The following is a 27,157-nucleotide window of genomic DNA, read 5'->3' as shown; positions in this document are numbered from 1 at the left end:
GGAGGCAGGGCTGTTTTCCCACAAAACGGGCAGGAATCCAAAACTGCATTAACCAAAAGGGGTGGCTCTGCAAACCACACAAAGGGTTATAGGAGAACTGAAACTCCCGGACCATAAATAATCCAACTTACATTGTTGAGACAAAAAGAAAAGATGAAATGGCCACTGGCCTAATATAGGCAATCCATTCTAAACTAGAGATTAATGACAAAGACCATAAGTCTGGATCTTCTCTTTCATTCCAAAAACCTTTGATTCATTCTTTGGCCTCTCTGGGTCCTCCTTCTTATTCCCCTATGTCAGAGGGTCTCTCAGAAGGGTAGACATTATAGGAGGCCATACGGTGTCCTTATTCTGCAACAGGAGCTGGACCCGGTCCTTTTCTGCCTCAGTTCACCTCACTTAAGGCACATAATCATTCAAAACATATCTTGCTCATCTCAGTTAGCAGATGAGGAAAATTAGGATTGCTGCAATTATGGAAAAAAGAAAAAAGCTGCCACTGCTCCTCTGACCCCAAGCTCACAGACAGTTAGGAAAAAAAGACTCTCAAGCCAAGCCGTACTCCAATGTGATGAAGGAGAAAACAGAGACTGTAGAAGAAAGGAGCTTTTGGAGAAAGGTAGCGTCTCAGAGAAAAGGGTCGTTTGTTGTGGTTATGTTGGCTGTGTCCAACATGGGCATCAGGGCAAACTGCCAACATTGGCATCAGGGCAATTGCAGCCTGGAAGCTGAGAAATCTGAGATGAAGGCCTGGCCTTGCAGATCTCTTAACTATGTCCATTTCATGCTCCGCCTTCAGCCCAGGGCTGATAGATGTATCCTTCTGTTCTGACAGTGGGAAACAATGCAGGAAGGATCTAAGAACACACACACACACACACACACACACACGCACACACACACGCACACACACACGCACACACACACACACACACACACACACCGCCATAACTGCTTGCTGTGGTTTGATTGTGATGGTTAGCCTCAGCTGCTAACCTGACCAGCTCTGGGACCACTTAGGAGACAAGCGTCTGGGAGGACTCTGAGGGAATTCCTAGACTGAGTTAACTTGTCAGCTGTAATGGTGTATATCTTTAATCCCAGCTCTTAGGAGAGAAGCAGATCTCTGTGAGTTCAAGGTCAGCCTGGTCTACATAGTTCCAGGCCAACTACCCCACCGTGATGGATTTTACTCTGGATTTACGAGCCCAGATAAGCCTTCCTTTCTTCGGTGTTTTTGCTAGGTATTTTGTCACAACAGCAAGAGAGGTAACCAATATGACCCCAACATTCACGTACTGGATGCCTGCTGGACAGTGTGGGGAGTTGAAAGCCCAGGCACCGTTGGATATCCTTGGGCCATTGGGCATTCCTCAACGGTTTCTTGTCTGTTTTCTAGCTGTTTCTGACAAGAGTCCTGAGCCCTTTCCTTCATTGGAGGCCTTTGCTCATCATTGTCTTGTTTGTAGCCATGTCTCATTTCTTCCTCATAAGGATTCCCCAATAGTTCAAAGAAGAGGAAACAGAGGTCCAGAGAAGTTAAGGCTTTGTCCAAGGTCACAGAGCTCATGAGCCCTGGGGGAACGTGAGTTTGGAGTCCCCACTGTTAGCAACTAAAGCATCCTGCCACCACTCCTCTGCTTCCTGCAAGCCCTGCTCCGCCATACCTTGAGAACTACCAGCTCGTGGTATCCGTCATGCAACGTGGTGCCGTCTTCTCTCATGAGCTTCACATAGGACATGGCAAAGTTCTTTTCTCCTTTATCCTTAGCTACATACAGCATTGTGAGGACAGAAGAGAAAACAATTGAAAGACCAAGCGACAGCCGGCTACCCTGTTCCCCCTCTCTTTATTGGGACTGCAGGCGTGTCAACCAGTGGCATACTCACATTCTAGTGATGACCGGTGACGAAACATGAACCTCAGGTGGATCCTCTGCATATCTTCAATGGGCACAGCCACCTCCGCAGGCAGAAAGGGACAGCTCAGGAGGCAGTAGGCGGCACAGACCCCAGCCCCACCCCCCTCGCGGCCTCAGCAGCCTGACCATTTAACTTGGAACAGTACGTGCTGATTTACCTCCCATCCATCAAGACTGATGAGCTGTAAATAAATTACATAAGAACTGGCTATAAGGAGAAAATAAAGTATCAGATGTAATCCATTTGGCAAATTGCATCCACAGCCAATGAAAGGAGGTCCATAAATTATAGTGAGGAAAAATGAATCTCCCCAAATTGATATAAAAGTCACATAACTTTAGCATGTGATTTGATGCAGTGCAAGCTGCAGCGTGCACATTTTTCCTGAATACCCCGCGAGCCCTGGAAATTGTGCCTGGACTTGGGGGCTTTGCTTGATGGCTCATGCATATGTAAACTAATAAAAATGCTTTAATTGTGTGTATATATATATATATATATGTGTGTGTGTTTCAAACTATTTAACTATTTAATCAGATAGATAGATAGATAGATAGATAGATAGATAGATAGATAGATAGATAGATATTCTAGTCTCATTCTCTCTTTGGTTGATACGCTTTCTACATGAGGACAATCACCCACAAGTTACTTCAGCATCATCCTCCAACGCAACCACCTCCAGTCCACTGGCACCTTTAACTGAAGTACTTTCAGCCTGACTCTTGAGCACCCTGTTTCCTAAGCCTCAGGAGGCAATTCAGGACAACACAGCCACGCTAGGCTCTCTGCAAGAATCATACTTGTATTCAAGAGTATGATAGGCTTGGACTGTGTGGGTGACTATTGGAAGACAAACAGAGGCGTGTGCTGTGATAATTTCTGTTTCAAAAAATAAAACTTGAGGCAGAGGAGGTCCCACCATTCTTTCTGTGTTTCAGACTGAGCACCTACAGTCTCTTGTCCTCTCCTTGAAGACTGGAAAAGGTTACCAAGAGCTGCAGTCATGCAAGGTACTAGCCAAACAAACCCATGCTGCTCACAGATGTCGGTGATGGTTATGGTAACAATGGCTGACACAGAAGGAACCTAACCAGGGTGCAAAAGAGCTCACAGAGGACAAAACTTGCCTGGTCCTTTTTCAGAGGCAGCATGCCAAGAGCCCTCTTGTGGAAAACAGGAACATAATGACGACACAAGAGCCATGGTGTGAACAGCCATGGCCAAATTAAGAGTCGTGCATCTGTCTTGAGTCAGTAGGTGGAGCACAGGCTGAAGAGAGAATCTACCAATGTCTAGCAAAGATATTTGAAGTTTTAATCATATTTTACTGTTTAGTGAGTCTTTTCCTAAGTCTTGTTCCAATGGAGATGGTCCTCTCTGCTTACTATAATGGTCTGGGCAATTTGTACATGCGGCTACTTCTATCTGAAGTGCTATTCACAAAAGTCATCTTGATAGACTCATGGTGGCTTGAGAGCTTTGTCACTCTTCCCTACTGAATAAAACAGGGCAGGTTGCTGGGCTCAGAACCATCCATAAGAAGTCTATTGGGCAATGCCACTTAGGCTAAGTGATCAAGAGAACTGGTGGCTAACTTAATGGGCCACCATGGACTTGCTACCAGACAAATGCTAAGTTACTGTTTCAGAGGCTGCAGAGTTGCCTTAGAGGTAGTCTCACGAATGATGACTTCTGTAACTCAGAGCTAAATAAAGTTCATTCCATCTCTCCATACCCCTTCAGTAAGTATGACCAGTTGGTTCCAAAACTGAGCAAGGCATCCCATAAAGGAGAACATATATATTCTTACATATTGCTAAAAAGTATGCATGTCAAAGCTCATACTTGCCCAGATTAGAATGAAGACTTGCTAAGGTATATTCAACAGAATTCTATACCTAAGGTAAGGTTCTATGGTGAAAAGGAGAGCCAGCCTGCTGGCCAGTGAGACTCGGGTATGCACTATTCTCTTCCCTTTGCCGTGCTACAGCAATCCACATCAGAACCTGGAATGAAGAAGCCACCTTCTGAAGCCTAGGCATGGCTCCTGTTTCTTAGTATCCCTCATATTTATTTAATCAGGGAGTACTTTTTTAATGAAATGTCACTTAGTAGCTTCAGAATGTTGGGGGACGGGGAGACTTGTCTGAGAAAGACTTTGAAGAGCACACTGCTACACATTTGAAACCACTACATCCTTGCTCTCCTTCTCCACCACTAAATCAATAGCCTTGTATTGTCACTTGACCGCACCCTTCAGTCACCGCAGAAGAAGGACTCCCAGTTGAAGAATTCTCCCAACCAGATTGGCCTGGGGCCATGTCTGTGAGAGATTATCTTGACTGATGACAGATGTGGAAGAGCCCATCCCACTGTGGGTACTCCCATCCCCTAGGCAGGTGGTCCTTGGCTATATAAGAAAGCTAGCTGAACACAATGCAGTGAGCCAGCCAGTAAGTAGCATTCTTCCATGGCTCCTGCTTCCAGAGTCTAGCTTGATTTGCTCCCCTTACTTCGTCACTGATAGCTTGTGATCTGGAAGGGTAGGTGAAGCAAAGCCCACCCTCCTCTAGTTGCCTTTGTCCTGGCATTTATCATAGCAACAGAAAACCAACTAGAACAAGGGAGCAGGCATGAAGGTGCCTGGAACGCTGAGTTCAACTGCCATGTGATGGGGAGTTGACCCTTGAAGAAATGTCATGTCTAGTTTGGATTCCATAAGACCGCCTCTCATCATCTAAGCCAGTCAAGAATGAGTCGTGTTGACTGGATGCATACTCCCTTACGGAGCTTTCTGTGTGCTTCAAATCATTTCTTCTACACAGTTATGCCACTTCCCAGCACTCGGGAGGCAGAGACAGGCAGATCTCTGAGGTCGAGGTCAGCCTGGTCTACAGAGCAAGTTCCAGGACAGGCACAACAGTTACATAAAATCCCTGTCTAAAAAGAGAAAAAAAAAAAAAAACAGCAACAAACCCTCAAAAAAAATACAAAAACCAAACAGTGCATTGAGTGTTTGATTGACATCTGGTGAAGGGATGACAGAGCTGGAGTACGAGCTCTGGGCCCCGAAGGATCTTGTTCTACTTGCAAGACTTAACTCCTAAAGGGGAGACAGACTGCTAATGGCCACAATCCAACCGCTCATATCTCTGTTAGCGGAGAAGAGCATGAACCCTGGGTGCTGCCTGCTCAGGTTGCAACCCTAACTTGATCACACAGTGACAGTGATTGTGGGTAAGATGATAATTTGTTCTTTGCCAGGCTCCTCATCTGTAAAGTGAGGAAAACAGCTTTCAAACTCACAGGCCAGTTGTAAGCAATAAGTGAATCACTTCAATAACACACTTAACACTCTGCCCGACTTACTTGTGAAACAAAGTATATACTTACTGCCATTGTTACTGTTAATGTCATTATTACCTTGACTGTTTCTATCCAACGTGGCTGTTTGACTTGATAGTACACCACTGAGTGATACTCGTTCATGGGCTTGTCCCCAGCTCCCACACAAATTGCATTCTGACCGAAACAAAAAAATGGAGAGAAAAAAAAAACTGTAGCGTTGCCATTATCTAAGCTTGGGCAGTTTTGGCACCAAGGCCAAGGCTAATCTTAGGATCACAGAACAGCCTCGCCTCTGCTAACCCTTCTGCCAGGCTTCTATCCTGACAGCCCTTCTACATTACGGATTTCTACACTGTCATCCTCAGCCTGGAAGTGACAGCTGCTTAACTACATAAATTCTATTACTTCTCTTCTGAAAGGCACTGGAGCCCGCCAGGCACGGGCATGGCAGCTCTGTTGTAAATGGTAAGCATAACCAGCCTTGGAGTTACTGCATGCTGTAGGTTTTGCTACACCTATCTCTTGCCCGAGAATAAATGGCCATAACATTTTCACACAGTAACCCCCTTCTGATGGACTCCCAAAGCTAATACCCCACAGTGGATGGGTTCTTACTGGGCACTGGGTGATGGTAGCAGCTTCAGAGAGACACTGATCTGGAGAACAAGTCTGGGGTGAGAGGCTGAGGGAGGGTGAGTCAGAGAAGCACAGAAGAGCATTCTCTGGGGCCACACCTAGGCTAAGCTCCAGAGGAATGGACTTGAGGTGAAATTTGAGGGGAAGAGCTCAGGCAAGTTCACCAGTCATTTTGACAACAGGACATGACAGTAGATGGATAGACAGACAGACAGATTACAGGAAGGACTTTTATGTGCAGCCGAGGAATCAGGAAAGTTTCTTTGAAGGCGAAGACAGTCAAGCATCCTAAGCTGGCTTTGTGCGGGTAATGGAGGAGAGCATCCTGGGTAGAGGGAACACAGACCCATGCTTGTTGGCAGACGATATCTGTTCATTGCTTTCGGAAGCAGTAAGCGGAAACGTGCTTCCCAAAGGTTTCCACACCCTAGGGAGGACTCTGTGTCTAACACCATGTCAAGTCCTTACTACATGCCACCCAACCCAATTCAAACCTCACTCTGATGGTCTCTTCTGTTAGAACCACTCCAGAGCTGGGTAGACTGAGGCCCTGAGCGGCAGAGTTGGAACACCACCCCAGAGCCACTAGCCCCTGTGTAGCGTTCCTTCTTTAACAGCTGGCCCGCCTTCTAGCCGAGAAAGATTTATACTGATGACATTTATGGGCTCACTGTTTCTGTAGCCTCAGTGACTCTCCCGCAGCCTATAAAGTCTGAAAACATATCTATTTCTCTGGTGAAATAGAAACTGCCTCACAGAAGACAACGGGATATCACAAAACTAACTTGATGGCGAATCTTTACGTCCTAAGGCCAGAAACAAAGGTCTTGCTGCTATTCTGAGAATGGTGAACACTGTCCTGATCACACGCTCCATCCTTCAGAGACCGAAATAAATATTCCAAGTGTCAAGGGAGCACCCTAGGGAGGACTCACAAAGTCCTTCTGTGGCTAAAGAGCTTTTGCCAAGTGACAGCTACTGGGTGAGGGCACTTCTTCAAGGACACTGCCCCAGGTAGGTTGCCTGTGCTTCAATGGATAGCTCTGCAGCATCAAACCAAATTTAACGCCGTGGTTAAAAACGTTAGGCGTGCATGGAGCTTGGAGGGTGATGTAATATAGAGGAGTTTATCCTAGCATCTAGGAGGAGTTGATGGGAGACAGATGGGGTAGATCTAATCAGGTCACATTGTATTCGTATGTGAAAATCTCAATGAATGATTTTTAAAAAAAAAAAAAATTTAAAGAAAGAAAACACTCTGACTAGGCCCTGAGTCCCTTTTTAGGGATGACACACAAGTGTATATGTCTCAAGAAGGTTTTCTTCTTCGTGTTGTCCATTCCCATGACCCTCATCTAATGACAAGGGCCCCCAGCTAGTGTCAACAACGTCAGCTGAAAACCCAAGTGGGCATCAGGAAGCCTGGAGGCTTTGGTGCAGACTTGACCTTGGAAAGAGCTGTCTCCTCAGGAGAATCCAGGGCCCTATCACGTGCTCAGATTTCGTCACAGGAATCTTGTGAGAAAGCAACGTGCTATCTGATGACAAGGCCACACCATGGGACAGTGCCAATTAACACCCACAGGTGAAACCAGAACCGGTGCTCACTGTGCCTTTCTATTAATAATGACCAAAGTAGCGGGCACCTATTAAGGAGATTACCTCATCTGATATTCACAGGAGTAAGGTGCCACCACTGGCCCCATTCGGGGCTGACTCTGGACTCTTGGATGCAGGATCAGTCCAAGTCCTTTTGCTAATGTAGTATGTTTCGGGCTCTGAGCTTGGCTGCCTGGTCCCACAGTCACAGTCTTCCCTCCGTTGTCACATTGTCCCCTACCTCTCTACCTGCTTGGCCTGGCAGCGTCTCTGGGAACTATCGTCAAGCTGGGTTACCTCTTGACACCCTCAGTTCCCTCCTAAAGCTTCCCTCACCCCCATCAGCCATCTCTGCATACTGCTCTTGTGTTACCTGAAGTTGAGTGAGACCATTTACTGTATCTGATCTTGTGTTTATCTCGTGGCCTCACAGGAAGAGATTATACCTCCTGTTTCTGAGGATAAAAGACCCTATCTAAGATCACAGGGATAATAGGTATTTGAAGCCTGGATTTATGACCCTAGAGCCCACCCTCCCATTAGCTTTTCTGCTATCCTCCCACCTAAGCAAGGTCCTTGAGACCCCAGATGGGGGGCTGGGGTATGCCTCACACACTGCCTACTGGGTCTGTTCTGCCAAAGATGGCTGAAGAGAAATAACCATCTTCAGAGGGACCATTTCCACAGGAAGCCACCAAGACAGCTCGGGGGCATTTGAATGTGCTGCATGACATTTAATTAGGCAGTAATATTCATGTCTGCAAATAAGGAAAGGAAAGCCTCCCACCGGCTCCCCCAGCAATTTTCAATAGGCAGTCAACGAACTCCCCCATAACTATACTAATGTCGGAAACTGAACTCCCCCATCAGCATGCCAGGCAGCTACCCTTCCTCTTCAGACCCCGGATTGCCACACATGCTTGTCTTCAGTAAGTGTGTCTGTCACCCCAGGTCTGTCTTAAAGAGTGGCAAGGGTATGCAGAAGAATAGATCAGACACAAGGCAAGATGTTAGTTTACCTGTGAACTGTGTCTTCTAATTTGTCCTTTGCCAGTATGGAAGGCAAGTCATGTCAATATCTTAGCAATGAGGCTGGAGTTTAAAATCTCTCTGGATGGGTAACTGAGCAAAAATAACTTTAAAGCAAGGATCTATACGTTCACAAAATGCAAATTTTCCTTTCAGATAAGATCCTCCTGTTTTCCTTTGTGTTCTTTCAAGCCTTGTGTCTCGCCTGTTTTATTTTTCAGAAAAGTGTTAGCATCCAACAAAGGAGGGATGAGGCGGATGCTAGGGTTCTTCTCAAGCAGATATTAATTAACTGTGGTGGTTTCAAGAACAAAAGGACAGTTGCAAAACATTCTTTACATTGAAAACGGATACTGAGTCTCCCCAGGGTTTTGTTGAAACAGCTAGAAGCCTCGATTTGAGGTTGGAAATAACTTGGAGAACCTTCTTAATGCATTGGCTCTGTAGTGAGGAGACTAAGGTAAATCCCCATCCCTGCCCCTGTAAACTGCAGTAACTAAGGCCTGTTTTTCTCCACATGAGTTTCTGTTCTCCCTTTGTAAACTTGAGGTGATAATGGGCTTCATGTCACTACTCAGCCTGATACAGGGACTATCGTTCTCGGGGTGTTAGTCATGTTTAGGCAGAGGGTGCCAGCACCAGGCCTGAGCTCCAGGCCCTGGGGCTAGGACTCCCTGTTACTTTGCTATTTGATTCCCTATAGGTGGCCTAGGAGGGATGCTTGCCCACGCTGTAACTTCTGCTGAGAGCTGATCTCATTTTCAGCTAAGCGTTCGGAGAGGAAGAATTCAGAAGCAAAACCCTCCCACACACTGGACACAACTGCTGACAACCTTAAAGGAAACATAAGCAAATAGATATAAACACACATGACAAAGATTGTACAGGACATATGCTGTGTAAATATAACCATGTGCTTTGCCTTCTCGAATGCATGCTGCTAGCCCTCTGGAGACCAATTTGCGAGTAAGACTTTCCACCCAAATTTCTGGCTGAGAGCTGGGGAGTTGGATTAAGTGCTGAGAATGTCTGCTTTGAAGACATTCTGAGCCTCCACGCCAGCCCAGGGCTCTGTATTGATCTTAACCATAGATTTTGCCTGAATAAACTAGCTTGAGTTTCAGTGAAAACATTTTAACTGCAAAAAATACCTATAAACAAGTGCTAAAGCACACACACACACAAATGCACACACATGCGCACATGCACACACAAAGATGTGGAGATACACATTGACGAACGCTTAGATGAAAGACCGACACGAGATCTTATTAGACCTTAGGGCGCTAAACAAGCTACAAGGTTCAGGTTGATTGTGTGACCCATCATCTTCCCTAAAGCTCTGATCCTTCAGAGAGCAGATGTTTATGATCGGTCCCCTAGATCGGGGGGTCCTGTCACTCAGAGCGCTGGTGTCCCTTACAGGTAGTACTTTGCCATCTTCTGTGCACACACACATAATCACTTCCACGTTCCGCTGTGTGGTCTTGTTGTACTTGTCAAAGTCACCTTGTAAGAGCGTGATGTAGATGTCATTCCTGACATCCCCTGAGGATGGAGAAAGAAGACAGCAGTTAGATTCAGACACAGAGGTTGAGTGGAGGAGGAGGAGGAAGTACCATTCATAATTAAAATCAGGGCAGTTGAGAAAGGGTATTTTGGAACCTGACAGGAGGGATGGAAAGCTAGGTAGCGAAAATAGGAGTGCTAGAAAAATCGGCAGCAGAAAGTGAGGGAGGGTGGTCAAGACTGGCCATGTTGTCTCTGTTAAAATCATTTAATTTCCATCCTCTAGTGACACCTTCTGGGAAGCGAAGGGAAGCACCAAGCAAAGTGATCTTGGCCCACAGAGTGCTGTATATCCATAGGCCCTTTCATTGCCCAAAAGTAGGGTTCAGCGATTTCCCCTGTATGCAGAGCCTGAGGGCAGAGGTCAAGAAGCATAGGGTTTCCAGGAAGGAAGTGTAAAGAAGAAACTGAGAGAGATTTCAGTTATGTACAACAGTTACGAGTAAATCACAGGACAGGCCCCACCTTGGGCCACCATTCAACTACAGGAGAATAAAGGATCAGTCAGAGCGGGTGATGCAAGTTGAAATCTAAGAATAAAGTCCAGACGGTCATATCAAAAGAGTGCCAATACAGGACCTCCCTTTTGAGATAAATGTATTAATAGTACTGGTTAGAGCTGCACCACCGAAAGACTTGAGGAGACTCTGAACCACTGGCCACCTCTATGCTATTTAAACATATTACTACACGCACGGGTCCCCCAGATAATAAAATGTACTATAAAAATTCAAGAGAGTGACAATACCCCATCGCCAGACAGAATGGCATCGCTCTATGTGGAGTAAAATAAAGATGCCATCCATGCTGAGTTGCTGAATGGCAAAGCAAGTCGCATAGCTCCATAAAACGCCTATTAAATAAAGCTTGTGTCGTCTGTAAAGTATGGGTGGGAGAGAGTGTATGTCTGTCTATTTCCATATTTGTGTTTACTTGGAGCATGCAGAGACGTTTCTGCAGATGAAAAAGTTGTCATAGAGAGGGAGAAGCAATATTAGGAGCAAAGGGACCAAGACCATGATGGGGAAACCCACAGAAACAGCTGACCCGAGCTAGTGGGAGCTCACTGACTCTTGACTGACAGCTGGGGAGCCTGCATAAGACCCAACTAGGCCCTCTGAATGCAGGTGACAGTTGTGTGGCTTGGGCAGTTTGTGGGGCCACTAGCAGTGGAACCAGTATTTATCCCTAGTGCATGAACTGGCTCTTTGGAGTCCATTCCTTATGGAGGGATACCTTGTTCAGCCTAGATACAGGGGGGAGGGCCTTGATCCTGACTCAAGAGATGTGACAGACTTTGTTGACTCCCCATGGGGGGCCTCGCCTTCTCTGAGGAGTGGATGGAGAGATAGGATGGGGAGAGAGTAAGGAGAGTGGGAAAAGGAACTGGGATTAGTATGTAAAATTAGATTCCTTTAAAAATAAAAATAATTGCTTTTGTTCAGGCAGAGAAATAAAGTAAAAGCGGTCGACTCTCAAGGAGACAATGAATGAAACAAGCTGGACCCCTCACCCCTGCTGCTGTCCCTTCCCCGAGGCAGCTCACTGCAGCCGTGTCCCACCTGGCATGATGATCTCTGGGAAGCCCAGCTTCCGGGCCACCACAGTGGTCCTGTCCACTAAGTGCGGATAGTCTTTGCGTATCTGAATGATGTCTCCCACCAGCATCTTCATGGTCACCCACAGGCCTAGAAGGGAACCCTCACCGTGAACACCCATCTCTATGGCAGTCTCCCTGCCCTCTCCCCACCCCTCCCCCAGGCCTCCTGCAGGAGACTCTAAGATAACAGATACATTCAAGTAGGCAGCAACCAAGCCCCAGGGGCTGTGTTGGTAGCATAGTTGGTTATGGCAGTATCAACCTCTGATAATCACCCCCAGGTAATTATGAGTGCAGGTCTTCTTAAAGCAGATAGGACACCAGCCATCTGTCTCAAGGATTTGGAGAAAGATGAGATCAAATGTGTAACTTCAAAGTGTCAGACACATAGGAGCTAGCGGCTCCTTTTGTCGTTAGGTGTGAAGCAAATGCCCATCCTATACTGCAGTGGGCGGTCTGTGTTGCTATGGACCCACGCTCTTAGGTTTCCCACCATGCTGTCCGGGTCTATTTACTGACGAATCAGAGGCTCCTGGGCTGCAGTAAATACAGCATACTTGTACACTGAATGATAACTGCATACCTTGTCCTCCACTGTCTCCCTTGGAGGCTATGACTTTGCTCAGAAGACTATGAAGGAAATCATTCTCAGCAGAGACCCTAGAAAGGAGAAAAGAGCACAAACGGTTACGTGGTGCCCCCATGAGGTTTTCATCTCGTGTCCCGTCCCGCATTGCCACAGGGGGCAAGCACCCCAGCACAACTTAGGTGCAAAGTCAGCCTGCCTGTGGCAGCTCGGAAAACACAACGCCCTCCTCTCAAACAGCGGCTCTGAGACCTGAGAGAAACCAAGGAATGCCACAGGTAGCAGGCATTTATGCCACAGAAAAGATCCCCAAGTCTTTGTCATGAATGTCTCCTCTGAAAGGTGACAAGAACTTCAGCTGCTTCAATAGACCTAATCACTCACCTTGACTATGGTCACTGGCACAGTTACCTGGAGATCTTTGGGGGTGCTTAATCCTGACATTACTCTCAAGGTGGAGTCATTTTCAAGCAAGTAAAAGATAATGACCTTCCTTGCTGTCCCTGCTTCTCCCGTCACAGATATACATGTGGCTTCCATGGAGGCGCTCCCAGCGGGCTGCTCCTTCACAGCTCCTTGGCCCCTGGTACACTCATAATTAAGGCCTTAAGCTTTGGTTGATTATCTACTTAATTGCCCATGTGAAGTCTAAGCTCCAGGAAAGCAGGTCACATTGACCGTGTCCACCACTTCACCCCCAAGCCTGGCACTCTTCCCCAGTGCTGCGGTAAAGTCCCTGGTTCAGTAGCAGGTCCAGGATGCTCTCTCTTGGGAGGCCCTGCCCACCTACCCCGTTACTAAGGATCAGGAACTAGGGCTGGAGAGAGACTGGGATGGGCAACTTGGAGAGACACAGGACTGACTTACGGGTGAAAGGGAATAAAATGTTGCTTTTCCTCATCACTCTCTGCTTTGCCCTTGATGATGTCAGTGATGTCCATAACTAGAAAGATAAAGGAAATGCGCGAATAGTTAAGTCAAGCAGAGGTGGTGAGAGGGGCGGATTATACGTCAGGAGAGAAGGGAAGGAACATTGGAGGGAGGGCCCCAGGGTGTAGTAGAGGGCAAAGGAGATGGTTTGACGGGTGGCAACAACAGAGTTGGGTAGCAAGGTTCTTGTTGGATGTGTATACCGAGTCTCGTCTGTACCCACACAACCCATGGACAGGGACTCTCTGTAGGATCTGAGCATCCAATGAAACACCCTCTTTTCATGACCATGTGCATGGCATGTACACAGAATTGTGGAACCCTTGAGTCTCGCCAACTGACTTCATAGCCAATATGCAAATGTACCAGGGATGACCGGAAAGCCAGGGGACATGTGATGGCAGACGAAAGAGTCTCTCAAAGTGACAAATGGATGAGATGCAGGAATTGGAAAGGGTTCCTGATTTAAAACTTATATTTTTTTTCAAAATATTCATCTTAGCATTTATCCATACGGATGTATTGGTGTGTTAATGTACATGTGTAGAGGAATGTGTGTAGAGGTCTGAAGGCACCAGCTACCCTGGAGCTGGAGTTATAGACGACTGTGAGCTGTTGGATGTGGCTGCTGGGAACTGAACTCTGGTCCTCTGGTAGAGTAGCAAGCACTCCTAACCACTTACCCATCTCTCCAGCCCCCCAAATTTATCTTTTAATAATAAGAAAAATACTGGCATACCCAATCGCCATGTCGCAGGTATTTCAATTGTCTTTTGAGAAAAATATACTTTAGTGGAATAAAGTGAGTTCAATAAAAAAGAAAATATATTAAGTAAATAATAGCGTCTTCCACTAATAGCCAAATAGCACATAAACCACAAAAGTAGGGCAGGAATGACGAAGCTTTGGGCATGCTCACAGCTAGTGCCAGGGGAAAGGCGGAGCTATGTGCTCCGGCAGCCCACAAGGACCCCGCAGTGCCCTCCTTCTCTGAATGTCCGTTCTCATCTGGAATTCAGACGGATGGTATGACTCACTCTGTGTAACTGCATTTCCTCTCCTGGATATGTTTTTTTTCCACAATGATTTGCTCCCCATAATTAGATCCAGACCGTATTGTTCGTCCTTTTTCACAAGCGCTAGGGAGCTGAGGCGCCAACTGCTCAGACTGTGCCACGCTCCTGGGTGCCCTGGGCCAGACCTTAGGCCCGCATTATTCGCTGAGCTTATCATAAATCTGGACTCAGTCACCAGTGACTTCAGTTAGCCGCCACAAATGTAGTTATTAAAGGCTGCTGGGCCCAGAGTTTGCAGGGGTGGAGGGGTAGGAATAATCTTTAAAATTCAGCCACATAAAAACGTGTGCTCTAATAAAATTCAAGGGCAGACATCAGTCATCACCTGCCACCCCAAAGGGCCTCCTCAGCCCCTGGGTGCACTTCTTTATATTAGTATCCTTAAGATCCATCTTCCCAATTCGGACTATTTGGCAAATCAAGTAAATCTTATCCCTGTTGAGGTCTTTGTTTCCAAGATCCTATAAGGAGAGAAAAGTAAGCAGTTTCAATCGTGTGTTTAATGAAAACCGGTAAAATAGGAACAAAGCAATGGTCATTTCTAAGGAGTGTGGCTAGCATTGTAGCGTCACCATCGGTCGTAGGAAAGGCGGAAACTGAAATCACCACACCCTTTGGGCAGGCAAGGAAATCAAGGCCCAGCTGAGACTCTAGAGATGCGTCTCTGCACCATCTCGTCTGACCCCTCGCAGTGCTATCAAGCACCTCAAAGATGCTGCTACTTTTGCATCCCACTTTCCCCTGTAAGAACACTTCCTCTGGATCATGACCTTGGCCCTTGTCATGACTTTGGTCCTTGGTGACTCTGGGATGGAGTTTAGTAACTGGAGCAGCATTGCAGAGGCATTGCCCTGACCATCTCAGCATTCTACCGCAGTGTATGTATTTAGGTGCCCCATCTTCATCAGGCTCCCTGCCAGCCAGAAAGAGCTGGGGCAGAAAAAAAAAAAAAAAAAGACATGCTATTATGTCAGCTTAGAGAGTCAACCCTGGGCCTACCCTTGCTGGGGAGCAGCTTACCGTCTGAGTTAATTCTCTTGTGAACATATGCACCGGGGACAAGCTACCAGCTCATCCAGGAACAGGCAGAGCAGCCAGCCCCAGCCTCTCACTGTGGTTGGTGTGAGAAGAAGGGGACGCAGAGAAGAGAGTCTCTGGGTATAAGACAGGCCCCTGATATGGCCCACATCTACCTACAAGGAACTGGGCTAGTTAAATTTCATGTGCCTATTTGGCCAAGCTACAATGTACAGCTGGTCAAACACTAGTCTCAACATTGCTATGAAGGTACGAACCTCCTCAGTTGACTTTAGTGAATGAGGTTCTCTTCCATAACATCTGTGGGCCATGTTTACGGCCTTCAAAGAAAAACCTGAATTTTTCTACAAAAGGAGGAATTCTGCCCCAAATGTTACTCTGTAAGGTCGGAGTTTCCAGCTATCTTGCTTCCCTGCAGAATCAAGCACCTATCTTCTAGATTGTTCCCGAAAGCCCTGAGTCATGAAGGGCTCTCCTTTTACCATCTGGCAGAGTGGACAATGGTCCCTCCATCACTGGGATCACCCTGACAGTCAGGGAGAAGAGAAGGAGAAGTGCAATAGCAACCTGAGGAAGCCTTGCTGTGCCTGCCCCCTGCCTGACCCCAAGGACCTGCAGGACTCCTTCAACGGCTCCATTCTAGAACTTCCTGGGAACTCATCTTTGGAAGCCATGCTGATTTTTTTTTAAATTTCTCATCCCCCAACAACTCCCTGTTTCCTACCGCATTAGCACTCATCTTTCCAAGCTGACATGAAAGGGCTAGACATAATACACCCAGCTGTCCTCGCCAGCTGATTCCTCACTAGTTTCTCTATTTTTATCCACATAGATTGCTTTATTGCTCTGGAGATGTACAATACTCTCTATCTCTCTGTGGATCTTTCTTTCTCAGCACACCTCTACCCAAATGCCTGCCTCTTATTCCTCTGTATAATCAAGTTCTCTCCATGATTAACATCTCTGTCCTCAGTCATTTATAGTGAACCCCATTCTTAATTACTTGTTCTCCATGTCAAGATTTTTTTAATCTATTTTTTAAATATTTTGACTTCTGTCTTTGTGAGACATTCAGGAGCCATAGAGGCCTTGACACCGGAAAGGTTTCTGCCAACATACACCTGTGCTGAAGTCCTCACCCCAGCACCTCAGAGCCTGACAGCCTTCAGAAAGCTGCCTTTGCAGATAGAATGTGGTTAAGACAAGGTCATCAGAGTGGGTTGATCCAATATAATATCTGTTTTCGCAAGCAGAGACTAGGAGGCACACATGCACACACGCATGCACTCACACAAGTTCACATGCACACATGACCATGAAAAAGGAAGAAGGGTGTTGACTGCAAACCAAAGATTGCCCTCAGACAAAGCAACCCTGCCAACACATTATCGCCAGATATCTAGTCTCCAGAACTCAGAGAAAACAAATGTCTGTTAACCCAGCCAATCTATGAAGTTTCATTACAGCAGCGCTGGCAGACTAATATGCTAGATACATGCAGCACCAAGGTTCTGAGACATCATCCCCTCTCCCCACACCCTATGAAAAGATGTCACTTGTCCTCAAAGGAAAATACAGTTCTTTAAGAACTGTTTGGGAGGAACCTTGGCCCTAGAGAATCTCAATGCTCCATATACTACAGCAAATTGCCTGAGCGCATGCTTTGTAGCCCAGGTAGAATTCTTGGCCTGGCATGTAAACAAGAAATCCTTATTGAGAATGTAGGCTCCAGTCTGAGGCTGTTCCCACCCCAGTCACCTCTACTCTGGTCTTACAAAATTTCAACATTTGGTGAAAAGACAAGCAATAGAACTTAAAAAGCATCTCCTGCTACAACAACATGCGCATTAGCACGCCTTTCCCTTCCTAGTCCTCTTTCCTGCAGCTCCAGACTGGGCTAATGCATCAGGGGCCTCACGATACACCCCATTTCCATACGGCAGACCAAAGAGGGCAAACTCTTAGGGAGCCGATAGAGGAGACATTGGCATTGAGCCAGACCCTTATGTCGACTTCTCAGGCCCAAGGAGCCACCATCCTGACCCCAAACAGGAGACCAGAGAGAGGGCAAACATACAGAGGGTAGAGAAAGAAGGCCAACTAGTGCCACAGCTGCCAGGTCGTATCTCATGCCCAACTTCAGTCAACATCACCGTGACACCCAGTGGAAAGTGGTTCGCAGTCATACACCATTGTGCCGCCCTGTTTTAACTACCGTTGCTATTTGGATTGCTTTCTGACATTGCTACGGTGTCTTTACTCATTTATTTATTATTTATTATATTTTAATAAAATTTTATTTTATGTTTTTTCTACTTTCTTGCACTCTAAAGCTTCAGGAAAGGAGAGTAGGGAGAGAAGGCATGCTAATGCCCCTGGTTATTATAGCAGGTAATGCTGATTCTAAGTTATATTGTTCTGCTTCCCTCCCAAATACTGGAATTTTGTAAGACCAAAGTATAAGCATTTTTAAATAAAACTAATAAAAATTAATGAATTTTATGTCAATTATTATTAATAATTTATTATTCTTTCAGGACCCCCATGAGTGGACCTGAAAGCAGAGGCCTCATCAGCTGTACCCTAGCAGCAGGCACTGAGCTTACAAGTGGCTTTTGAATCCATACAAAACACAAGAGCGCCGTGACCTTTCATGTCTCCAAATGAAGCTGTCAATCATCTCAAGAGAGGGACACATCAGTCTGCCCAACCAATCAACTGAAGGTCTTTAGTTCACTTGTTCTGTAGAGCAGAGGTGTGGCACCCCAGAATTCTGAGAAGCCAGGATCCCATTCTCACTGGTCCTGTGTGACACAAACTTGCCCCTGCCTTTTCCTTCACGCTCGTATCATGGGCTGGTCCTCTGCACAGCAAAGCACTGATTGATTCCCTGTCCTCCCCTGTCTCTTGGAACATATGTCTCCTGGTTTAATCACGAAGCTCCGTGGGACACTCCTATTTATCAAGCAAATAAATAGGCTCCTCCTTCTAACTAGCAATAGATATACAAGATCAAGTGCATTTGTATATGCCAAGAAAACTCTGTCTCAGCAATTAGGACCTATGATCCCATTCCATGCCTCTGGCCTATTTTTTTTTTCAGGAACTAACAAACAAAATAAATCAAATATATCCCCAATCTAATCACAATGTAACATAAGACACTGCACTTAATGGGCTGTAACAGGGAAATTATTGTAGAGCAAGGTAGGTTAATCTAGCATGTCGGTCACTTCTGGATCCAACTCATCAGTTTGGTCAATGCCAAAACCCATCCCAGCTCCTCCTCCATAATTTCCCTCTCTAACGCAGGCAATGGAGCACGGAGGTGCAGAGTCTTCTCCCCAAAGGAGCTTGTAGACAATGCGTGTTTCCTCAGTGAAGAAGGGATGGGAGGGAGAGGGGTCTCTACTGGAAACGATAACCCTTATCTCACTCTGTTTTCTCAGAGCTCAAGGCCAAGTTCACTTTCAGAAACAACCCATCCAAATAACAATTGACTTTATCCTTCTACATATAAGTCATGCTAGTTAAGTATTAGTGCTTGGAAGGATGGCCCTAAGGACGTGCCAGGTCTTTAATTGCCTATGGCTTAATTATATTCAGAATGTCCAATTGACTAAGGCAGCCAGTGTCCTTGAAAGATCCTATTTTTTTTTTCCGGATGAATTTTAGAAGTGTTTTCAGAAAGGCCTGAACCAAAGAAAGAAATTTAGATTTACTGTGAATTAATGAGCAAAACAAAACTAGTAGCTTCTGTGCCCGGGTTACCTAACGATTGCTGATCAGGGAGGCACACTTGCTTAGATGGTCCTGTTGTCTGTGTGTACAGAGTGAGAAAGACAGGGCAGGGGAAGAGAGCAAAGGAGGAGACTCATTTTCTCAACATCCAATGACATCCTTAAGACATACAATGACTCCACGAGCAATGAAGCCCCATGAAAAGCCCAGAGCACAGCTCTGTGTGGAGCCCTGCTCCATCCTGAGCAATACCCAGCCAGCCTCTTTCCCAAGGCCAGGTCACTGGGCGGGTAGAGCGCAGTTGACAGAGAACACACACTCACCGTGAAGACCACCTTCAGGTTATTGAGCATCTCAATCTCCTTTGGGAATCCCTTGCTTCCCCATCGCACCAGATAGTTCTCACTGTGGGAGGAAGAGTAGCAGTCTGTTACAGGTGGGGCATCCATTCAAAGATACGTATGAGCATCACTGTAGTGGCTACCGGAGACAGGGCGGTGCTTGAGAGAGCCTTCCCTCTGAAGGATAAGTTGTGCTGGGAGACAGACATTAAGTGGGGGACAAATTATGAACATATGTGTATCCTTGCACACCTTTCCTCCCCAACTGCTAAGAACATCCTGGCGCAGCTGCCTAGTATTTTTGCCGAGCAGCTGCATACTCGGTAGAGGTTATTGGCAAAGTCAGAGATGAGAGAGGAGAGGATTTTAGCAGGCTCTGCAGAACACCCACTAGCGCATCTCGCATCTCCCTTTCCAGCCTGCTCTCCTTCTGAGACAGAGTCAGGATTTGGATTTTTTTTGAAGTGGTCCTTTGAAGGTACAGCTGTTTCTGCTAACAGGACGTCTTAGTATGAGGAACCATAAAGTTGTCACCTTCGGTCCATTTAAATGAACTGTTCCACTGTTATTTGACAACTGCATAATAATAATAATAATGGCATCCAAGTGTGTTGTGAAGGAAACATTCAAGATGTTGTAAGAATGCACATTGGAAAGTCCTGCCCTGGTCTAGGTGGCGAGAGACATCTTTGCTAAAGAAAACACATGTCGTCAAATTGAGCACAGACTAGAAAAGGTTTCAAGCGAGGCAAAGATGTATGCAGAAGTCATAGGTGTAATCTGAGAAAGAGCTTTAAGAGTTAAGTGGTGTGGGAAAAATTATACAGAGACCCAGAGCAAATGGGCCTTGTCGATCATTTGGGGATTTTTGACTCTCTCTTAAAACTAATGGAGGGAGCCGGAGAGATGGATCAGGGCTTAGGAGCACTTGCTGCTCTTGCAAAGGACCCAGGTTTGGTTCTCAACACCCACATGCAGAAGCTCACATTGGCATGCAACTCCAGTTCCTGGGTAACCAATGCCCTCATCTGGACTCTGCAGGCATCTTCACAAACGTGGTGTGCTTATAAATAGGCACACACATACACATAAAATAGAACAAACTTTTAAAAACTTCTGAAGTAATGGAAATTCAGTGAAGAATCGTATGCGGGAATAATGACAACCCATTACCCAGCAATCCCCCAAGATTCAGGCATCATAATTTGCCAACTGACTACTACTGGCAATCACATACACCCATGTGGTGAGTACTACTGGTCTACCCAGGCAGGCCAGAAAGACTGAGGGGGCAGCACTAATATTACTTAGAAGCATAGTACACTTTACTGAGATGAGTCATTGGGTGTTTTATGCCATCCAGAAACATACAGTTAAATAAATGCCCACTAATTTGAAGTAAGAAAATTAAAATAATAATATAACCAAATTTATTCTAGTAGGCAGCATAAAAGAATTCAATGAGCTGAAAGAAAACTGCCTTATTTAGAGCCCTCCACACACACACACACACACACACACACACACACACACACACACACCTTCCCTCCACTCAGATGGATATTTTCTTGCTTGTTTGAATGGTATTTGCTTGTTTGTTTGGAGTTTTGTTGTTAAGTTGCTGTTTTTGCTTTTGCTTATTTTGAAAACAGTGGGTATTGAAGCCTTGGACTTGTATAAGCCAGGTAAGTGCCCAAGTACAGAGGTATATCCTCAGGCCTGTTGTTGCTGTTGTTGATTTTCCTCAGAGTGGCCTTGAACTCACAACCTTCTTGCTTCAGTCTTCAGGATAGCTTAGGTGACAAGCCTGCTCCACCCACCCAGACTTACTCACAGTGTTCACCAGAGTAGCTGAAACAAAACTAAAAGAAGGACATGGACCTAGAGCATATGGGGTCCAGCCTTCTTCAATCAACCAAAAGTCAAAACACAAGCAAATTAAGTGTACAATTACATTTTGCTTTCATTTTTGGTAAGAGCCAAAATTTTCAGTGGGATTGATAGCAGACTATCCAAGAAGGCTCTGTCAATAATGTCTTAAGTGATTCCCCTGATTATTTATGGATCACTCGTATTGAGGTACCCGGGTTCTGTCCTGGACCTTTCGTCACATGTAGCAATCCCCTTTCTGACCAGCTTGCTGCATCTACACAGCAGGCGCCAGCAATTTCCTTTGGAGAGAAATTTAATCATAAATAAGGAAAGCAATTTAGAAGGCTGAACTGCTCCCATCCATTCTTGCTCAGAAGAGCTGATGATAGAATCTGAAGGTTTGAGCCACTGGCACAGGTGAGGAGGAAGGATTGTTCCATCCTCTTAAACTCTTGGGACATAAGCTCAGTGCTGGCCTCATGCCCATGCTGCTACAAAAAAAAGTATTTTCAATTTCCAGCCAGGTCTCTTTGGGTATCCTGGGAACCTGGCCACAAATGGTCCCGACATGGAAAGATCAGTACCAGACAACTTGTCTCCAGTTCACATCTGAGCCCCCACAGAGGAAGTCTTAACTTCTGCCTGGGACAGTAGGTTAACAGTGTTTAGAGTGGGCAGGAGTAGAGAGTGCAGTTTGAGGAAGAAAAGAGCATCTAAGCCAAGTCAGACTAACACAGGGAATGTTCCAGGCCCCTCTTCTGTGCTTTGTTTTCTCCTGGTTAGCATTTTCACGATCTTGGTGCCTCCCCATTCCCATTCCTGCTCTTCCTAAGGGCTGCCCTGTGTCCCTAACACTCTCAAAGGCATCATTCAGACACATCCCATCGACCATATTTTCCAGGGTGGTACATCAGGGAACACAGTGACCATCTCAATGATCTATCGCCTCCCTCCACAAAGCTGGCTGAGGCCATCCATCACTGAGTGGACCAGGGGCCAGGCAACCTCACCGATGCAGATCCAAGTTGTCAGGTATCTAAGGGACACAGGGGTTCTAACAGTGCTGTTAATACCCCCTTTCCACAACTGCCTCCAGTGCAATTTTTAGGAGATAGCCAGGAACTTAGGGCACACGGGGCAAGGGCCCTAAAGGAGCAGGAACTACTAGTGTATTTCTAGTATCTACTGGGCGGGATCAAGTAAGCACCAAGTTCTAGTATCATATCCACTGAGACTGAGCCAGCTGAATATCAGGGACTTAGATGTGTGATAAAGTCTAGCTTTCGACGAGAAGGGTGCTGAAACTCTGGTGGCAACCATAAGAACAATCTGAGTGGCAAAATTAAATGGAATATAATTTGTCTTTAGAGTCAGGTGGGCATAGATCTAAGCTTCAGCTCGGTCGTTTATAAACAGGTGTGACTTCAGGCATGTTTTCTGACCTCTTTGAGCTTCACCTTTTCATGGAAATTTCACTCTAGGTTCAAATGAGATCGAATATAGAGCTCGGTGCTGTCCTCCTACCTGCACAGCCCAGCTATGCTTCACCGTCTCCGGGAGAACCACTGCTAACTAAAGCACCACTCCTCCCTCGGTGCTGCCTGTGACTTCATCTAATCATCCTAACATTGAACTAGAAAAATACCATCTTCCATATAAACACAAAAGGATCATAATCCAGCTCCATTTTAATGTGTCAACATTAAACAGGAACTATTCCTCCAAACCCCCTACTGCATAGAAACAAATAAAGATCACCTGAGAGCAAGGATTGGCTGAGCCCCAAGCACAGGGGGAAGGGGATGAATGGGGCAGAAGGGAACAATCTTCAAGATTCCCAAAGGCGTTTCCCGTCCTTGAGCTGAGTCACCCAGAAGTTCCCTGGCTTCCTTCATACCCAAGAGCAGTCAATGGCAGGCATTCGTGATGATGCCCATTGGTATGCTGTGCCCATATTCACCTGCACTTTTCTCATTAAAGTCTGAAAGCAATGGCCCAGAGAGGTCAACGCTCACAGTTTGCAAACAGCCAACTCAGACGTAAGTTTGTTTAGCAGCCTCATTAGGGTTAAGGGAAATCAAACAGCAGAATGAGTATGTGAGCTTTTGTGGAGGATTGAGATGTTCCACCACTCATTTCTCAGCTCCCATTATAAAAACAGGTGTTTTTATCCTACCCATTGCTATTTGTCTGAATCTTGCAATTTTTTGATAACCAAGACACATTATCCTAACCACAAACCCACTGAGAAAACAAATCGGGGCAAATAGCACTTCCGCCCAACTCCCACACCCTCCAAAGGAGTCCTTCCCACACTTTCATTGAAGCTGAGTTTCTTTTCTGGTAGGAACTACTCCACAAAGGAAGGCGAGAGGAAAAGATCCTCTCTGCACTGCCGAGTCCAGCTTCCCACGGGCCGAGAAGCCAGGACACACCGGACACACTGACCTTATGACCATATTTCTGTGGGGGTCGTAGAGAGACATGAAGAGCTCAGCATCCTCCCCAATTCGGCACACGAAGTTTCTCACAAAGACGTAGAGGCTGTGGGTGGGAGATGAGGAGATCCGCGAATACATCCCATAATCTGGCTGGTCTTTTGACTGAATTGTAGAAAGAAGAAGAAAAACAGAAGATAGAACAAGTAACCCCAGGACCACTTAAAACAATAGAAACACCGTCTGGAGTACGAAGAGCCCCTCCACTGTAAGCCAGGATAGTCGAGCATCCAGCCATCTCAAACACCATAAGTGTCTGCGGGTCTGAGGGTTGTCCCTTTGACCCTGCTTGCTTTCATCTTCCCACTGACCCACAACTCCCCATGAAGTCAGCAGCATAAGAAACACAAGTTATAAAGGAAAGCTGTAAGTGCTCGCTCATGTGTTCTTGATTTCATGTCGACTTGACACAGCTTGGAAAGAAAGACTCTCAACTGAGAAAAATCCCTCCATAAGATTGGCCCATAGGCAAATCTGTCAAGAATTTTCTCGATTGCTAACGGAGAGAAGGCATAGCCCACCATGGGCAGTGGTATCCCTGGGCAGGTGGTCCTGAGTTGTATAAGAAAGCAGGCTGAGCAAAGCCATTAGGAACAAGTAAGGAAGCAGTGTTCCTCCGTGGCCTCTGCTTCTGTTCCTGCCTTGAGTTCCAGTCCTGACTCCCCTTGGTGATGGAGTGTGTCCTGTGCATTACAAGTTGCTTTTGATCACAGCAATTGAAACCCTAACTAAGATATGGCTCTTAGTAGCATTATGCAGGTTGTACACTGGCAATCTACCCAAACACCCTACAATCAGACAGTGATGTAGGCCATCAGTACGGCCAGTAATAAACACATCAACATTAGGCCAGCAATATACAGGCTCAGCACTGAAAAAAAAATGTTCATTAGTATACATAATAAAAGGAATTCCCAAAACAATATGCTAAGTCAAAAATGCCCAAGAAAAATAACACTGGATATTCTATTTGAAAGCTCTAGAAGATTCAGAATGAGGAAGAGAATACAAATTATGGATTGCTAGGCTCGAATGAGGAAGGTGCATGAAGAAGTTTGTAAGGAAGATGGTAGCATTATCTGTATGCCAATTGTTGGGTGGAATATCTGTCACCACTAACATCCACCTAAGGGAAGCTTAGAGATAATGATTTTTACTACGTAAAAGCAAGTCCAAAAATGTAGCTGCTTTCCAATAACTCACAGCAATTAATCAGAGCCACTTCGTTTTCACTATCAAATCTATTTTTATGCACTTATCCATGAATAATTTATTTTGATGCATTATAGTTTTGTTTGCAGGTGTCTGTCTTAAAAAAAATAAGGTTTTAATTAAGATAAAAATGCACGGCAGTTAAAGTGGCCTTGTTTAAATATAAACCAGGCTTAATCTTCCTTGAAGTCTTTTGCTGGCTTGCCGTCCTACTTAGATTGACCTCTGAGCTCTTTCCCACAATCCCCAGGCTGCTCTGGGGCCAGACTCTGCTGCCTACCTCTGCAAATTAGACCACTCCCCACAGCTCACCGTGCCCCACCCACACCAGACTTCTTCAGAACTTACCTCAGTGCCTTTGCGTTTGCTGCTGCCTCTACCTGGAGCACCTGCCACCAGATCCCCTCAGAACTGGTGGCTTCGACATTATTCTTTCACTCCTCCAAAAGACCTTTCCTGCCCAGTCCTCTCAAAGCAGCCCCTGATTGACAGTGCCTACTTTATTGTCTTTTATCACCAGCTACAATTAACTTATAATTAATTAATTTACATCTTTGCTACCTTTCTTCTCTTCTTTTTTACTAGAACCTAAAAGCTCCAAGATTGGGAAACATGCCTGGCGCTGAATTACTTGTGGGATGCATGCCTAATGACTAACAGATCTAAGTACAAAAACTTAAAGCCTGCATCGTCGCTGATCATCTCAGGTTGGAGGACAGATGGCCCCTTGAAACCACACAGTGCAGTCTTCTAGCCTGTTGTTTGCAGTGTATAGTGTGCGCGATGGCAGCTTTGCTTGGCCAAAGCCTCCAGAGCAGAGCTCACCATTTCCTCTTTGATGCGCTCTGTGATTTTTTCAGTCGCCTCCTCGTGAGCATGGAACAAGCTGATGATGCTGGTGTTGTCAGGGTCCAGTATGTTCCCATCTTCGTCTCTGACAATTAGATCAAGCTCAAGGATTCTGTAAGGCAAGAACCGGAGGTGACACTCACTGGAGAGGCCTTAGGGTGTGGTGTCTTCTGCAGCAAAGGGTTGATTAAAAGCTAAAACCTCTACTAAGGGAACCTCTACGTAGGAGCAGCTAAGGAAACTGATCAATAACGGGAAACTAGATAGTGGAATTTATAAGTGTATCATTTCGGGGCTGGTGAGATGGCTCAACCAGGAAGATGCTCTTTTTCCAAGCAAGGGGACTTGAGCTAAATTCTCTGAACCCACAGAACAAAAGCAGGCATGGTGGCAGATGCTTCTAATGCCAATGCTGGAGAAACAGACAGATTCCCTAGAGTTCACTGGCTGGCCAGGATAGTCAACTTGATGAGTTCTAGGCTGGTGAAAGACCCTGTGTATAATAAATAAACAAGAACAGGCGGATGCAGCCTGAAGAATAACACCACAGGTTGTTCTCTCGCCTGTACCTGCACATTGTACCTGCATACATGAAAACATGCACACACAGAGATAGAATGTAGTTTTGGCATATTTTGCAAAACATCTCCATGAACAAAATAAAATGTGGAAAAAATAGCGCATTTTATGTGAAATAAATCAAACCACAGAACACAGAACAACGACAAACCTAGCCAGATGTGTTTCCTAGTTGTTTGTATAAGAATAGCCATGAGCAAAGATCTAGATGCAAAAGAGGACCAAACCACAGACATGGGTTACCCATGAGAAAAGCAGAGGGCCTGGGACTGGGAGACATGGAGTAGTCCAAGGAGACATACGTGGTGTCTCGGTTTGTTTAATGTTTCACTCCATACACATACACAGGTGCTCACATATTATTCAATAGTAAATGGAAATGGTCGTTGAGATATATTGATTGCTACCCACTGCCTGATCTTCGGCTGCTCGGCTTCCAGGCCACAACCTTTCGCTTCTTTGGCACTGATCTGTGTCAACAGCACCTGTCACTCTGCCTGTCGACAGCACTGACAGGAAAGTCACAAGCGGTAACTCTCTTCAGCTGGTACTACACTCGCCACCCCCCTCAACCCTGAAAGCCAGGCGCTGTTAGTATTCCCATTTTACACCTTTAAAAGAGGCTAAGAAGAGGGAGCTAGTTAATTGTCTCAAAATCACAGTATTAACACAAGCTAACACAGCACCTCCCCCCTGCACTCTGAACCCGTACTGTAAACTGTTCT

At 45.8% G+C, this 27,157-nt stretch overlaps 1 protein-coding gene across 1 annotated transcript in view; it reads right to left on the bottom strand.

Moving 5' to 3' along the window:
* Window positions 1-27,157, bottom strand: part of Dock2 (dedicator of cytokinesis 2) — a 398,899-nt gene that overhangs the window by 327,973 nt on the left and 43,769 nt on the right. Inside the window, exons 7-17 of the mRNA XM_050138695.1 lie at window positions 25,830-25,965; window positions 23,743-23,897; window positions 19,405-19,486; window positions 14,628-14,763; window positions 13,164-13,239; window positions 12,294-12,370; window positions 11,673-11,798; window positions 9,965-10,089; window positions 5,353-5,451; window positions 1,894-1,966; window positions 1,671-1,774 (exon numbers count right to left, since the gene is read on the bottom strand). Of these exons, the coding sequence (XP_049994652.1) occupies window positions 1,671-1,774; window positions 1,894-1,966; window positions 5,353-5,451; window positions 9,965-10,089; window positions 11,673-11,798; window positions 12,294-12,370; window positions 13,164-13,239; window positions 14,628-14,763; window positions 19,405-19,486; window positions 23,743-23,897; window positions 25,830-25,965 (1,189 nt within the window). The remainder of the gene's footprint in view (window positions 1-1,670; window positions 1,775-1,893; window positions 1,967-5,352; window positions 5,452-9,964; window positions 10,090-11,672; window positions 11,799-12,293; window positions 12,371-13,163; window positions 13,240-14,627; window positions 14,764-19,404; window positions 19,487-23,742; window positions 23,898-25,829; window positions 25,966-27,157) is intronic.

This window comes from Alexandromys fortis, unplaced genomic scaffold (assembly GCF_014885135.2).
Source record: "Alexandromys fortis isolate MF-2015 unplaced genomic scaffold, M_Fortis_MF-2015_v1.1 scaffold_11, whole genome shotgun sequence".
NCBI classification, from domain to species: domain Eukaryota; kingdom Metazoa; phylum Chordata; class Mammalia; order Rodentia; family Cricetidae; genus Alexandromys; species Alexandromys fortis.
Note: the sequence above shows the minus strand (reverse complement) of the source record. Positions and strands in the feature narration are given on the sequence as shown.